Source organism: Grammomys surdaster, unplaced genomic scaffold, assembly GCF_004785775.1.
Source record: "Grammomys surdaster isolate TR1022 unplaced genomic scaffold, NIH_TR_1.0 186, whole genome shotgun sequence".
NCBI lineage: Eukaryota > Metazoa > Chordata > Mammalia > Rodentia > Muridae > Grammomys > Grammomys surdaster.
The window spans coordinates 6,704,104-6,719,821 of NW_021604631.1; the positions used below are offsets into that span (position 1 = coordinate 6,704,104).

Genomic DNA, 15,718 nt, shown 5'->3' on the forward strand with positions numbered 1-15,718 from the left:
CCCCTCCTCTGTCTCTCAGTGAGGATTGAACCTAAGGGACAGACAAACTTTGTTCACACATGTTAGGCAAGCTCTCGACCACTGAGGTTTATTGCTAGGCCTCATTCTGCCTTTATTTGTATACAAGGCCTTGCTATGTTAATTGCTCTCCCAAGTAGCAGGGATTGCAGGAACCACTAGGCTTTTCAGCTCAAGTTTGTTCTTTCTTTTCTTTCCTTCTTTTTTCTTCTCTCTCTCTCTTTCTTTCTTTCTTTCTTTCTTTCTTTCTTTCTCTCTTTCTTTCTTTCTTTCTTTGTTTTTTTTGGAGGTAGATTTATACTATGTGTAGCCCCTTGGGTGTCCTGGAGCTTACTATGTAGACCAGGCTGACCTCAAACCCACAGAGATCTGCCTGCCTGCCTCTGCCTCTTGAGTGCCGGGATTCAAGGTGTATTCCTCCACAGTAGGGCCTGATTTCATTTCTGGACTTCAGGGAGCAGTGGTGTGAATAGTCTGAAGGAGGAAAAAAAAAAGACTTGGGTTTTGCTACTTCTGAGGAGGGGGGACCCAATAGCATCATGGGTATTGGGTTACTTCCCTTTGTTCTGATGAGAAGCACTCTGGCTGTTTAGAACGTGGGGAGCCTACGTGAGATGTTTCCTCCTGATCCCCTGTCTTGTCTCCTGGTTCTTTCTGGCAGGTGTTACACCCAGGCCTACTCTCTCAGGTACAAATGGATTTACTGCTGATGAGGATCGGCAGCAAAGCCCTGGGGCTTTTACCAGGAGTCAAATGGCTTAGCTTGCCTGAGATCGTGGAGGAATTTGAGAAGCTAATGGTCCAACAGGTGAATCCTTCTCAGCTATAAAAAGCACCTAACATAGCTCTTGCCGTTAGCAGTCGCTTATGAACCAGGCGCATGATGAGTGAGTAGGTAGTTTCCCAGCATGTTGTGCAGAACGTGATCTGTTAGTCAAGGTGGGTAACGCTATCGGTTCAAACAAGAACTAGTTCCGTCCACCAGCGGCATGCAGCTAGGCTATTTCTTGCATATATTCAGGTAACCTGAGGGAAGAGGGGAGCTCTGCTTTGAAGTAGTATTAGGACCCGTTTTCTTTGCAAAATTGGCACTGCCATTACACCTGGGAAAACAGAGCCTGTGCCGCTTGTCACCACAAAAGCCAATGAATAGAGACAAAAATTGAACCGTAACATTTTCTGTCGTACATTTTATTTTTTTGTTGGGTATGTGGTGATGGGTAGCCATGGTCATGCCACGGCATGTGTATATAAGTCACAGGATACCTTTGGGGAGTCAGTCCTCCCGTTCCACAGCGTGGGTCCTTGAGGCTGGGGCGCCCATGGCACCAAGTGTTTTTACCCAGTGAGGCATTTTACTGGCCTAGAGTTGAATCTTTAAATTGTGCTTTATGTAGAGAGCCTGTGATTTGAAAAGATAATAGATTTAATATCCTTAAAAAAAAAAAAAAAAGACCTGCCTTACATATTTTCTCCAGTTAGCAGGCTCTGTGGGGAGGGTTGGGAGTGAGAAACAGTCATTTATCCAGAGCTTAGCCTTGCCCCTCTGAGGGTCAGCCCGTTAGCTGTATTTTTGAGGCTTGCCCCTCTCTGGCCTTGCTCTTCCCTCATTCTCTGGATATCTGGGCTTGGGTAGTTGAGAAACACCAAGTCTATCTAGTGTCCAGTTATCAACCTTGTACTTCTCCGTAGCATCTGAACGAAGGCAGAGAGAGCGCAGCATCTAATGTTGCGAACCTGTGAAGCTGTTAATACCGGGGACATAGAGATTCCTTTTTGCGATATAGAATGCAGGTCTGGTACATCTAAGCCATCTCCTCTCACTGTCTCCAACATAGTTTGGAATGGCGATGACATGGAAGATGTAAGAGATTATCTTATGGGTAGGCCAGGAAGTGAGAAACATCTCTTCCTTCCAGTTTAACAACCAGATCTCCCAGAGCCCTTGGGAAACACAGTCTCCCCTTGTGCCTGCAGGCAAAGTGAAACTAAATGGATCTTATTAACTCTGCTGCCTTCAGTGGATTGACCTCTAAGACAAGAGCACTCACCTTTGTTTTCAGAGCTAATTGAGTAGACAAGGACCTCCTCCCTGTTGGAGACATTTGGGGACATTTGCATAAGTAGCCAGACTTAGTAAACTAAGTTGGAGGTATCTGGGCCTTCAGAGCATCTGGCTCCCTGTTGGGTGGCTTAGGTATGGGTAGGGTTTCAGAAGCTGTGTACCAAGACTTAATTTATAGCCTCTGATTGAAGCATTTTAGCTTCCATCCTTTTCAGCTTCTAGGCACTTTATTTTAATGTTTAGAAAGTATTTGGGTACCTGATGTGGCTCAGGCCTGTAATCTCAGCACTCAGGAGATAGAGGAGGCAGATGTCCATGAATTCAAGTCCAGCCTGATACAAATGAGTTCCAGGCAGCAGGCACTGTTTCAAAAAACAGAGACAGTAAAATATCTAGACAATACAATAAAGAAAATATTTGGGCTGTTGGAATAAGTAGCACAACTGGGAATTTTTGCCTACAGTTCTGGAGACTAGGCCCAGGGCCAAGAGAGATTCTGGTTCATGGATGTCTTCATATGGTAGAAGGGGCTAGCATCTCAGGTCTCTTATGTAAGGACACGACAGAGCTCTACTCAAGACCTAATCACTCTGTGCAAAGTCCTGATTGGTTATACTGTGTCCTTGGAAGCTAGCGTTTGAACATAGTGATTTGTGGGGGAATGTATGTGTGTGTGTTTGTGTGTGTGTATGTGTGTATGTGTATATATGTGGAGGGGTGGTATGGCATTCAGACTAGGGGGAAGAGCTTGGTTTCTGTTCTGGAGTATAGCAAGTTTGATAAAAGAGATTACAGAGAAAGTAGCTTCTAGTCTCGCCACTATCTCTTTATTTTGACTCTTGGCTTCACCTCCCATCTGAGCTTCAGCTCCCGTTAGAAGCCTGAAAGACATCAGCGTCCCACCGCTGAAACTCTCATCTCTATACTTACCCATTTGTCTCAAACCAGCCTTTCCCGCTAGCTCTGACCCTCACCAGCCCCAGCACCTGGCAGGCTGGGTGTGTGTGTCTGCGGTCAGTCTCTGGTCATTTGTATGGTCATGTCGTCGTTGTTATTACAGACTCTCAGGATTGAGGAGTGTCAGGTCAGGCGGTCTGAGTGTCCAGCACTCTGTAAGACTTGAGCGAGGCTGGATTTGGGATGGTAGAGCAAGGTGGGGGTCACCAAAAGAGGAGGATCTAGAGAGGTGCAGGAGCCAAATCTCCAGCCACCTAGATGTCGTTCTGAAGAGCTGGAGAGATGGCTCAGTGCTTAGAGCACCTGCTGCTCTTGCAGACAACTACCCCCAAGCCCACGGTGGCTCACTGCCTTCTGTGACTCCACTGCAGCCTCTTCTGACTCCCATGGACAACGGGCACACATGTGGTAACATACATATATGCACACAAAACACACATATCAATAAATTAAAAAAACATCTAGAGAGTGTGGATATCACCATTCCCATGGCATGGATATAGTCAAACAGATTAGGATGTAAGTTGGGAACTTCAGTAAAATAAAAATGGGGTTGGGCATTCAGCCGTAGCGGTTGCCCCAGTGGGTGGAGGGCAAGGCCATCCCCACGTGGGAGTGGCTCTAGCACGTTGATCATAATGGAAGGAGAGGGGAACAGGGATAGACTAGCTGGGCACTGGGCCACTCACGAGGGCCATGAGTCAGATCTTGGGAGATGGAGCAGGGTGTCCTTTGGTTGGTGGGAAGGGGACCCAAATGTTACCAAAGGATCTGATGTCTGATATCTGATGACATCAAAGGCTCATGTGCACAGTGGATGTTAGCGCCTTCTGTGGTAGCTCTGAGCTGCCCGGTGTGTCTTCTCTGAGGTTCCTGGTATTCTGTAGGGGCCAGGGAAGCCGGTGCAGAAGGAAGCCGACCTGGTCCCCCTGGCGTCTTGAAGTCCTCCATGCATCCATACTAACTCTCGTCTTTCCCCACCATCCCTGCAGATAGACCTGCGCTATGAAGCTCAGAATCTGGAACACTTTCAGCACAACTTCCAGGACATGACGTCTGTGAGATTCCCCACCCCACTGCACCCCCTCATCACTAGGGATATCCTGGTGGAAACGTACGAAGTAAGAACTTGCTTCTGCTTGTTACCCATAACTGGCTGTTCCCACAGAGGCTTCAGGCTGGAGAGAAGATGTGGTTCTTGGTAAAACTGGGAGGAGGTTGGGAGTGGTAGAGGGTTTGGTCCGCACATGCAAGGCCCTGGGTCCATTATCAACACTGTAAAAACCCAGTCTACTGTACACCCGAAGCCTGGGAGGACCAGGTGAGGACGTGGGGTGAGCTGGTCCCGAGAGCTGCAGGTAGCCTCAGACCGAAGCCTCAGACTGAAAATCTACTCTGCTGGCTTATTAGCTGGTGACTTAACTCATGGTGCTGTCCCAGGAGTAAGTGACACATTGAAAAGTGACACATTTGACCCAGAGAGAGTATATTTACCTTAGCTGTCCTCTATCGAATGGTAATGTGATGTCCAGGGACATGTTTCCTAGCTGTGTAACTCTGGGCCTGTTCTTAGACTTTGAGCTGTTCTGTTACGCTCCATCGCAGTGGGTTGCCTTGACAACTGAGCCAACTGTTGATTTGCTAGTTGCTCATTCTTCTCACTGCCCTTCCCCTTTCCCTGCTTGAGCTTCCCCTGCCCCAGCTCATGTCTCTGTTGGGTTATTATTTTCTTGTTTTATTTGGTTTTGAGACAGTCTTACTCATCCCAGGTTGGCCTCAAATTTTCTATGTAGCCAACAATGACCTTAAACTCCTGTTCTTCCTGCCTCTGCTTCTGCCTCCCAGGGCTGGGGTTACAGGCTTGTGCCACCAGGCCCAGCTCCTGGCTGACTGTCAGCACCTGGTCCTGTCTTCCCCAGGGCCTCAAGCATCTCTTTCCTCTTAGTAGCAGAGTTGATGGCTGCCAACCCTTGGGCATTTCTTTTGAGAAGTATATGAAGGGATATAAATAGATTAAAACCAATGTGTGAGTAACAAACAGGAAGACAGCACAGATGTGTGACCTGGCCAGGAGAGGAGGTGGGACAGCTGTCTGGATAAAGATCTCTCCCTGCTGTCTTTAAGGAGAGTGTTCCAGTGTCCAGCTACCAGCAGGCAGGAATTCCAACCGACTTGAAGAGGAAGATCGCACAGCTGGGGATCAACATGCTTTTGAAGATGGTGAGCAGGGGGCTTCCTGGGTGCCAAGGCTCAGGACATGGCCAGAGTGCAGAAGGGAAAGTTTCAGGGTCTATCTGGGTCCTAAGGCTCAGGACCCAGGCAGAGTGTTTAAGGGTCTCTGCTGGGCATGAGCTGCAAGGGCCAGCCAAGCAGAGAGCTGCAGGTCAGGAACATCAGCTGAGTGGAGCCCCTCCTTGGACGCCTCTGTGACCCACAGCTTGTGCTGAGTCCTTGCTCTGTGATGTGCATTCTGTGTGCTGTCGAAGAGTGGTAAGCACACAGTTTAGACCATGGTGCTGCATGTTAGGTACTGTTTTATTCATTCTTCCAGTACTTGTGGAGCACCTGCTAAGTGCTGAATTAAGTGTTAACCAGACCCGGCCCCAGTATTCACTGGGTAAACTAGCGAGGAGGAAGCACATGGCATCATGGGCCAGTGCCCGAAGATTAGCTTGAAGGGACCTTGTTTGGACCCATGGTTTCATTCAGGAAGTAGCTCCACGTCAGCGAGGGTTGGGGTGGGGAGCCTGTGTCAACCATGGTAAGACGAATGGTGGACTTGTCTAGAGACAACAGCCTGTGCCAAGGCAAGTACGCCATCTTTAGTGAAGTTTTAAATTTGCATGATTTTCAATTTATTAAAATGTTTTAATTTTTAAGTTTGTCTGGTACCCAGAGAAGGGCGTTAGGTAACCTGGAACTGGAGTTACAGATGGTTGTGAGCTCCCATGCTGGTGATGGAGGTCTAACTCAGGTCCTCTGGAAGAGTAGCCAGTGCTCTTAACCATTGAGCCGTCTTTCCAGCTCCAAACTTTTATTTAAAAAAACAAAGTTACTTTTAGTGTGTTTGCATATTTGTGAGCCTGCACATGTCACATGGCATGCACACAGGAGCCACAGGACTACTTGTAGGAGGCAGTCCTCTCTGTCCATCATGTAGGCTCAAACATGGCTCAAACTTAGGTGATCAGGCCTGGTGGCAAGTACCTTTACTTACCGAGCTAGCTTCCTGGCCCCTTAATGAATTTTAAAATATCATTCTTTAATAGAGATCAGACAGTGGAGGAGTATGAGGCATATATATTAGTCATGACAATGGTGACTTCAGGGTGGAGTTGGGTTGGCAGAGTGACATGAGGCAGGAGGTGAGTTGTGGGGGAGTCCAGAGGCAAATGGTGAGTCTTCTTTTTTTTCTTTTTTGAGACAGGGTCTCATGTAGCCAAGCCTGGGCTTGAACTTGCTCTGTAGCGGTGACTTTGGAACTCCTAATTCTAGTTTCTCTACCTCTCCAATGCTAGGATTACAGGGCTATGGCCTGAGTGCACTGCCATGCTGGGATGATAGGATTATGGCCTGAGCACAGGCACACTGGGCTTATGTTGATTCTGTAATATATTTGGACCTCCTCATCTTAGAAGCCCTCAGTGAGCTTTTCTCATTCCTGTACATCAGGATGAGGGGGGATAAGTAGCAGGCATCTGGTCTCATCACAAGGATTTTTGTTTCCCTAAGGCTGCAGCAGGGTACTTCAGTGCACCTTGAACCACCAGGAAATACCTGTTATATTTGGTGACATAATTAGTGGTCAGAGCTGAGTCTGGGATGTGTCTTGAACCAGGTATGTAAAAGAAGGCTGTGGATGCTCCCAAATACTCAGGACACATAGGATAGCACTTGGCACCCAATGATGAACTGAGAAGCCTGCTGATAAAGGGCAGGGAAAGTGAGTGGAGAGGCATTCAGAGGCTTCTTGACTGGCGAGTCAAGAGTTGAGGTTGTCTACCAATGGGATGGGATGCAGAGGAGACAGGGAGGTTTGAAATTGTTGCTTCGGTTCTGAGAAGGAAGTCAGGAGGGTCGGGAGAGCTGCCTTGTATTGTCTGAATCACATTGTCATTTCAGGCATTGGAGGCACATTTGAGCTATCTGGTCTACCCAGGTGATCTACCAGTAGATCTGGTATTATCTGAATCCAGATGTTAGTTCTGTTACCTACTGCCTGGGGGCAGGACTCTGAATTCTCTGCCCTTATAATTCTAGCACTTGAGAGGTAGAGACAGGAAGATCTATCAGAAGATGAGGGTCAGGCTTGGTGACACAAGACCTGTCTCATAAAATTAAAACCCAAACCAATTGTAATCAAAATTTCCTGCCCAAATTCTTGTTTTACAGCATCCAGCAGCAAGGGCTTTGTGAAATGCCCACCTCTTTGCCTTGACACAGGCAGCCCACTGTCCCCTAAAACTTTTTCTGCAGGTATTCCAGTGATGTTAGTGTGGGAGGGTTGACACAGACCTGAATGTACAGTCTCTTCCAGATATTTGTGGATAACTTTGTGCATGGAGACCTACACCCTGGAAACATCCTGGTCCAGGGTGCTGATGGAGTGTCCCCAAGCCTGGAGATGCAACAGCAGCAGGTGAATGTCTGTGACACACTGGTGGCTACCATAGCACCTGCCCTGTGCCCATTGCGCCTGGTGTTGTTGGATGCTGGCATTGTGGCAAAATTGCAGGCTTCTGACCTGAGGAATTTCCGGGCAGTTTTCCAGGCTGTAGTGATGGGGCAGGTAAGACCCACTGGGATTGGGCTTTTAGGCTCTTGGGAACTGAATGTATTGCTCCTCATCCTGTGTCACTGGCGAAAGCCCACGGTTGCCAGAATGCTGTGGTTAGATTCGAGTGGAACAGGTGTGGGCATGGACAATGTGCTGGCCCTCTGGCTTGACAGCTTGAGGTTGGAACCCATAGTTAGGAAGGCGTTCTTTCATGTATTTTGCAACTGTAACTTCTCTCATTCTGTCAGCAAATTTGTTGGCATGGCAGTGACAGGAAGATTATTTTTAAAGATTATTGATTATTTTATATGTGAGGTGTGAGTACAGGTGCACACAAGACATGATGAGCATGTGATGGGCAGAGGAAGGCTTTTGGGAGTCAGTTCTGTCCTGTAGCCCTGCACTTCAGAAATTGAACTCAGGGCATCGGGCTTAGGTGGCAAGCACCTCCATCCACTGAGCCATCTCACTGGCCGCTCTAGCTTTTTGATCAAACAATGGCTGTCTTTCATCTGTGATCTTTGCTGCAAAGTAAAGGGTGGGAAGGATCCACGTCACAGAGAACATGTACTCCATGTGGGGCAAGATGGTTGGCTTTTGTGGTGTGGGTGTGAGTAGCTTCCCCCAAACACTCTGAGGGGCTTTGGAGGTTGGAAGTTACTAGAGCACACAAAGTTAGACAGAGCTTCTGTGAAGCTCAGATGATGTGTTGTAGGATGGGAAGACACTTCTGACTGCACAGTATAGAAGTTTCCTGTGACAAAACTCTGGAGAAAAAAAAAAAGAGGGCCTTTTTAGAAACAGGACCTGACTTTTAACTGACAAGGATCCACCTGCCTCTGCCTTAGAGCACTGGAATTATGATGTGCTCCAGTACTCGCAGCTAGAGAGCTGTTTTTAAGAGAAGCAGGATTCAGGGGCATCCCTGATTGGCTTTTTGAAGAAGCCAAGTAAAGCTGTAGCATGAAGCCCGTTTGAATGTGCCTCCTGCTTAAACAATGGGGTACAGTATGTGTGGGGCCATCTTCCTTAGACAATGGGGTGCAATATGTGTGGGGATCACCAGGGAAGGGCTGTGGAGTCTGTGTCCCGAGAGACTGTGGGTGCTTTGGTTGGAGGGAATCAGGGATCTGGGGACAAGTCTGCCTCAAAGGGAGCAGGAAAGCTCACCCCCTCCAGCCTAGCTTGTAGGGCCTGGTGGCTCCAACTGGGTCAGTGGTCATCATGGTCATGGAAGTACTCCCTGTAAGAGGGAGAAATCTGCATCATTGTTTTAGCAGAGTCCTTAAAATCTTAAAAGGGCCTAGTGGACGGTAGCAGCTGAAAGGGACTGGGGCACGAGAACTGGGCTGTAGAAAACCCAGGTGGAAGCAACTGAGAGCTAAGAGCACGCCGCATGCTTGCTCTGCTCTACAAGGCCGCTTTCCTTTGCACCCTCCAGGGCCACAGAGTGGCTGAGCTCATGCTGCATCATGCCCAGGCCAATGAGTGCAAAGATGTGGAAAGGTTTAAGGCTGAGATGGCTACACTGGTGACCCAGGCCCGGAAGAACATCGTCACACTGGAAAAGGTAGGGAGGGTGTGTGATTGGTCAGAGCTGCTCTTAAGCAGGAATAAGGGGCGATGAGGGATGGCCTTTGTGGGGAGTTTACAAGGAAGTATGTTTTTGTTTGTTTGTTTTTTTGTTTTGATTTTCTCTGAGTAGTCCTGGTTGTCCTGGAACTTGATCTGTTGGACAGGCTGGCCTCAAACTCAAGAGATCCACCTGCCTCTGCCTCCCAAGTGCTGGGATTAAAGGCTTGCATCACCTTTGCCCAGCCAGAAGTAGGTTTTTTTTTTTTTTAAGATTTTATTTTAATCCCAGCACTTGGGAGGCAGAGGCAGGCGGATTTCTGAGTTCGAGGCCAGCCTGGTCTACAGAGTGAGTTCCAGAACAGCCAGGGCTACACAGAGAAACCCTGTTTCGAAAAACCAAAAACCAAAAAACCCAAAAAACCCAAATCACATGTGCATTCATGTGCACACACGCATGTACGCACACGCATGTGTGCATATACCAGGCAAGCCTCTGTCTCTGTTGCCTAGATACACCCTAGTGTGCTTCCTCACGGAAGATCTGAGTGTGGCAAGGGAGGGGGAGAAGCATGGGTGGACATGACTCTGAGGTTTCCTCTTCGGGCATTTGTGACTCGAAACTTGAGGTGGGAGTGGGGCCTCTATTGGTAAATTCCTTTTTGATATTTGTTGGGTAGTATGTGTGCACACTTGTGAGTGTAGCAGTGGGGAGTGGTAAGTGTCAAAGGACAGGAGCCTGGAAGGGGAAGAGATGTTTCTGGGATTCTACCGGGACCTTTTGTTTTGCAGCTTCATGTTTCCAGTCTCCTGGCCAGCGTCTTTAAGCTACTGATGACGCATAAGGTGAGGCGTGGTTAGAGGGAAGTCTGGGGAACATGGTAGAGTAGGGCACAGGCAGTGGAGTGGGTAAACCCTCTGTTCCTCAGCTTTTTTTGCATAGTGAATGTGGTTTTCTTATCTTCTGATGCAGGCCCAGTGGGCTTGTGGTCCCATCAGAAAAAAGTCTGTGGATATCTCAATCTATGTAGTCAAAGTGCAGTAATCTTTAGATGTAGAAAGTCTGTGGATATCTCAATCTATGCAGTCAAAGTGCAGTAATCTTTAGATGTAGAAAGTGTCCAGCTTGGCCGGGCGGTGGTGGCGCACGCCTTTAATCCCAGCACTTGGGAGGCAGAGGCAGGTGGATTTCTGAGTTCGAGGCCAGCCTGGTCTACAGAGTGAGTTCCAGGACAGCCAGGGCTATACAGAGAAACCCTGTCTCGGAAAAACAAACAAACAAACAAACAAACACAACAACAAAAAACCAAAAAACAAAAAAACAAAACCCAAGACAACAACAACAAAAAAAACAAACAGAAAGTGTCCAGTCAGATATTTCTGTTCTTTCCCTCCTTGTCTTTTGTTAATGGTGCTTAGGTAAGGGATGTATCCTTGTCCTGGGTGCCACTAGTAGCCCTAGCATACCCTCCTGACTGCGGGGAGGGAGGTGAGGAGATGAGAGGATCTCATGGACAGCACAAGCGAGCCTCAGAGATGTGGTTGTCCAGGGCACTCAGCTGCATCTGAGGTCGGGGAAGAACTGCTGTTTTTCTGTTCCAGGTAAAGCTGGAGAGCAACTTCGCCTCCATTGTGGTTGCCATCATGGTGCTGGAGGGGCTTGGCCGCTCACTGGACCCCACGCTGGACATCCTAGAGGCAGCAAAGCCCTTCCTCCTCAAAGGGCCAGCATCCTTCCTGTGACCGTGCCAGTGCACACACAGTCAGGGCAGATCCCGAGGATCCGTCCTTTGGCAGCTGAGACACCTAAAATTGGGATGTGTGGCAGAATCACCACCACTTTCCCAGTGACCTAGCTTCAGAGTCTGTTTAAAAAACTTTGGGTTATTTTAGGGTATAAAGGGAGGGAAGTTGAAACTGGTGCCAGGGACACTACTTCAGGAAAATTAGTCTGTAGAAGAAGACAAAATACATTTACTTATTTTGTTTTTCTGTTTTCTTCTCCTTAAAAGTATGTGTGTCCTGTCTGTCTGTCTGTCTGTCTGTCTGTCTGTCTGAGTGTATCTATGTGTATGCAGATGCCTACTGAAGGCCAGGCTTGAGCATTGAGTCCTTTGGAGTTATAGGCAGTTGTGAGTGCTGGGAACTGAACTTAGGTTCTCTGAAGAGCAGCAAAGTTCTACTAACCACTGAGCTATCTCTCCAACCTGTCCTTTGTACCTCCCTCCCTCCCTCCCTCCTTCCCTCCTTCTTTCTCTCCCTTTCTTAAATTACATGTACTTATGTAGGAGGAGGGGCTGTGGTGATGAGAACCATAGGGATTTCTAGGGATTGGACTCAGGGCTTCAGGCCTGGCATCAAATGCCTTCAGTTCAGCCATCCTGTTGCCGATTTTTCTTTTTTCTCTACTCGCTGCACTCTTTGCTAGGTCCTTTTTGCTGGTGGTTCCTACCTTTATACTTAGGTTAGAAAATGCCATAAAATCCTGTAGACCACAATTTCCAAAAATGTTTTTGAAAATTATGTATACAGTTGTGCAGTGGTTTCACACACCTTTAATCCCAGTGCTTGAGAGGCAAAGGCAGGTAGATCTCTGGGTTTGAGGCCACCTAGGTCTACAGAGTGAGTTCCAGGACTGCCTGGACCACACAGAGGAACCCTGTCTTGAAATACCGGGTGAAAAATAAAAAAGGTCTAGATTTGACAAAAAGTTGAAAGTCATTTTAAGTTTTATATGGGCACTGTTAATACTAGGAAAATTTTGAAGGCATAGTAATTGGCAATTTGGGCAAGTTTTAATGGAGTTCAAATTATCTTCTTGACAATTTTTAACATTTGGTAATTTCTTCCTGAATGTATTTTTCAATGTTAAAATAAACTAACGAGGCTGGTGGTATAGGTCCATAGTGGAGGCTCAGTTTCCAGGTTTGCGGCTCCAGGTTCAGTCCTCAGCCCCACCTACCCCATCAGTGACTGCTGTGGAGCCAACAACTTCCTCTCGTTGTTGGGGGGTGGGGAATGTAGCAAGCTTTTAGGAAATAAGGTAAGCATTGTTTCTCTTTTATCAGACATCCCCTTTCTGTGACTTACTAAGAAAGATGCGTGAGGGCTGGAGAGACACTACAGTGGCTGAATGCAGTCCTGCATTCAATTCCCACCACCCACATGGTGGCTCACAACCATCTACGTGGGATCTGATGCCCTCTTGTGTTATGTGCAGACAGCACTCACATTCAAGAGCGAATGAACTTCAGCCTACCTGTAATACTTTAATAACAGGAAAGGAGAGAGTAACAAAGAAATAGGAATTTTCCTGAGAACAAGCTCTGTGCCTGATAATCTCTTAAGTGACTTGTGCAGGTGAAGGGCTTTGGTGTTCAGGGGAGAAAGATGACTTGTCCTAATTTACAAGGTTAATTGCCACAGCTGGGGTTTGGACTAGATGCCTTCCAGTTTCTAAGCCCTTCTCCCAATTTCTAAGCCTCTCTCTCTCTCTCTCTCTCTCTCTCTCTCTCTGTGTGTGTGTGTGATGTGTACATGTGGGTGTTGAGGTCAGAGGACAATGTCAGGTGTTGGTTTTCTCCTTCCACCATGGATTCTGAGGAGAACCCAACCCTATAAAAATAACTTTTATTATTTTATTATTTTGTTGTAATTGTTGTCTGGGAAGCTTACAGTCTCTGTCTGCTAACCTAAACCTAGTCCTGGAAGCTTCTAGCCTCTGTACAATCTAATCTGGGCCTAGAATGGTTTCAGCCTCTGAGACTTGCTGCTGAATAAGCTCACCCTTTCTACCATTTTCTAAACTCTTGCTGGTTAGTTCAACTCAGCTGTTCTGGCTCAAACGCTTACTCAACCAGGCTTTTCTCTCAGCCTCTGAATTGCTCTGCTTGACTTCAGACTAACTCTAACGATTGTTTCTAACTTCTGCTTCCTCCTCATTTTCTTGCTTGTTCTGTCTTTACTTGTGTCTAGCTTGTTCTCTTTTCAATCTGTCTCTGTAAAACTCTCTGGTAAAATTGCCTCTTCCCTCTTTGTGCTGCTCCTCTCTCTCTCTCTCTCTCTCTCTCTCTCTCTCTCTCTCTCTCTCTCTCTCTCCTCCACTGTACTGCTCTCCATGGACTCTACTCTATTTCTGTACTATACCTTCTTTGTCCTGTGCTGTCTCCCCTTTAAGTAGCTTCCCTTCCCTCTCTCTTCTCGTGAGAGTTGGGCATATTTTATTCTGTCAAATCTTTCTCTGATTCATCACTTTGTCTGCCACTCAATTAGACATCACTTTCAAACACAGGCACGTCCTTCTACAAGCTAACTTTACCTTCACGTTTGGGGTTAAAGGTGAGTGCTAAGGGTGTGTCTGTGTTCTAGCCAGAGGGATTAAATGTGTGTCCTAGCCGGGTGGTGGCGGCGCACCCCTTTAATACCAGCACTTGGGAGGCAGAGGCAGGCAGATTTCTGAGTTCGAGGTCAGCCTGGTCTACAGAGTGAGTTCCAGGACAGCCAGGGCTACACAGAGAAACCCTGTCTCGAAAAAACCAAAAAAAAAAAAAAAATGTGTGTCCTAAGGGCCGATTCACACCACAACTAGAAATAGATTCAAATGTCTGTAACAATCCAGGCTATCAGGTGTTCATGGCTAACCTGTTTACACACTGAACATCTCAGGGCACTCTCTGACCTCTTAGAAATGTAAGCTGTGTTTGTTCTGTGGTCTTGCCTAGAGCTAGATAGTTATGTGGTTTGAGAAGTGAGCTTTCCAGAAAGAACTGAAAAGTGCTCTCTCCATTCATGAACTGTCGTCTCTTAGTGGTTTGTATGAGCTATTAAAAGGAATGGTGGACAGTGGCCCAGAGAAAACCATGCCATTGAATATAAACTGGAAAGCCAACTTCCATCCATAGAATTCTACAGATTCAGGGTTCAACCTAAGGCTTCTATTTAGCAGACACAGTTTGCCAGTCAAAAGTCAGTATTTGGAAGCCAAAAGTTGGTGGGATGGAGTCAGGTTTAGAAAATGGAGGGGCTATTGTCTTTAGAACTGCAGCTTTGGGGAGCTAAAGGCTAAAGAAAAACTATTCAGATTTAGTAAAGCCACTGAAGTAGCTTAGCGGTTTAGTGAGTAAAGGTGTGTAGAGCTGCCTCACTTGCTGACCTGAGCTCAATCCTGGACCTCCATAACAAAGGAGAACCCACTTCTGCAGATTGCTTCTGACCACCTGTATGCAGTGGCACTGGAAGATTCACAGATGTAACAACACACATACAAATAAAAAAATAACGTAAGCCCGGATCCCAGATGGCAGAAGAGAATAAACTTCTGATTGATTGTACTCTGACCTCCGCATGCATGCCCATGTACATGTGAGCCCACACATAACACCACTCAAAATCCTGAGTTTTGTTTGGGTTTAACTCCTAGGACAGGTTTCCTGTTACATATAAGGGCAAACAGGCCCATATATTGGCACAGAAGGCAAGTTATTAGTCATATTTGATGCTTCCAAGTCACTAAATTCAAGTCTGGCCTTGATGAGTGTGGGAAAAAATAGAGGCAGCTGCAGCTGTGGTGGTCCGGGGAGGCTTCGGGTCCCACATGCTGGAGGGACATCTATGGTTCCAATGGCCTGGAGGCTTTGGCGGCGGCAGGTCCCAATAACACAAGGAAGTCCTTGGTTCCAAAAGGGTTTATTGTCATGGCGGGTGGTGGATGGATCTGGAAGTACGCCCGTAGAACTCAGGGCAGTCCTGAGTTAAATAGGGAGGGAGAAAGGGGGAGGATGGGGGAGGATCTGGGGAGGCATGCCTAATTTGCTCCGCCCTCTGGCCTTCATTAGTATGTAAATCCCTAGGCCCTGAGGCCTCTAGTCACATCCTCTACCTGTGCACTTTGGCAGGGGCTGTAATGGCCGGCCTATGTGACTTAAGCTTTAAGGAGACTAGACTGTTTTTCAGGACCCTGAGTTCTTGAGGCACGCCAAACTCCTGCTGGTTCTCACACAGAGTCTCGGGGTTCTAGGCACCTGCCCAACCATGAACCAGAATACCCTTTTGCAGTCCTACAGATGAGTACTTAACTCTTGAATATGAAACACCATAGCGATGTGTGATGTTGGTAGGCTAATGTTATAACCTAAAACTGCATGTTCTGCAAACAAATCCAAACCATAACATACCAGGGAAGACCTTGTTGGAATCAATACTGCTGGCAACACACACACACACACACACACACACCCACCCACTAGAACATATCAAAAGTACTCTTGCAAAGCAATGACTTTTTATTTATTTTATTTTTGGTAAAAAGTGTGTGCTATAACCCATACAGG

General features: G+C 47.1%; 1 protein-coding gene across 2 annotated transcripts in view; it reads left to right on the plus strand.

Annotated features, from left to right (window-relative positions):
- Adck2 (aarF domain containing kinase 2) overlaps positions 1 to 12,291 on the plus strand; it is a 14,407-nt gene extending 2,116 nt beyond the window's left edge. Inside the window, exons 2-8 of one of the 2 annotated variants that reach the window (XM_028768448.1) lie at positions 680 to 826; positions 4,033 to 4,161; positions 5,165 to 5,260; positions 7,578 to 7,829; positions 9,259 to 9,387; positions 10,182 to 10,235; positions 10,992 to 12,291. In XM_028768448.1, coding sequence (XP_028624281.1) covers positions 680 to 826; positions 4,033 to 4,161; positions 5,165 to 5,260; positions 7,578 to 7,829; positions 9,259 to 9,387; positions 10,182 to 10,235; positions 10,992 to 11,132 — 948 coding nt within the window. In that variant the 3' untranslated portion in view covers positions 11,133 to 12,291. The remainder of the gene's footprint in view (positions 1 to 679; positions 827 to 4,032; positions 4,162 to 5,164; positions 5,261 to 7,577; positions 7,830 to 9,258; positions 9,388 to 10,181; positions 10,236 to 10,991) is intronic. The other variant, XM_028768449.1, reaches the window with a different exon arrangement.
- The last annotated feature ends 3,427 nt before the right edge of the window (positions 12,292 to 15,718 follow it).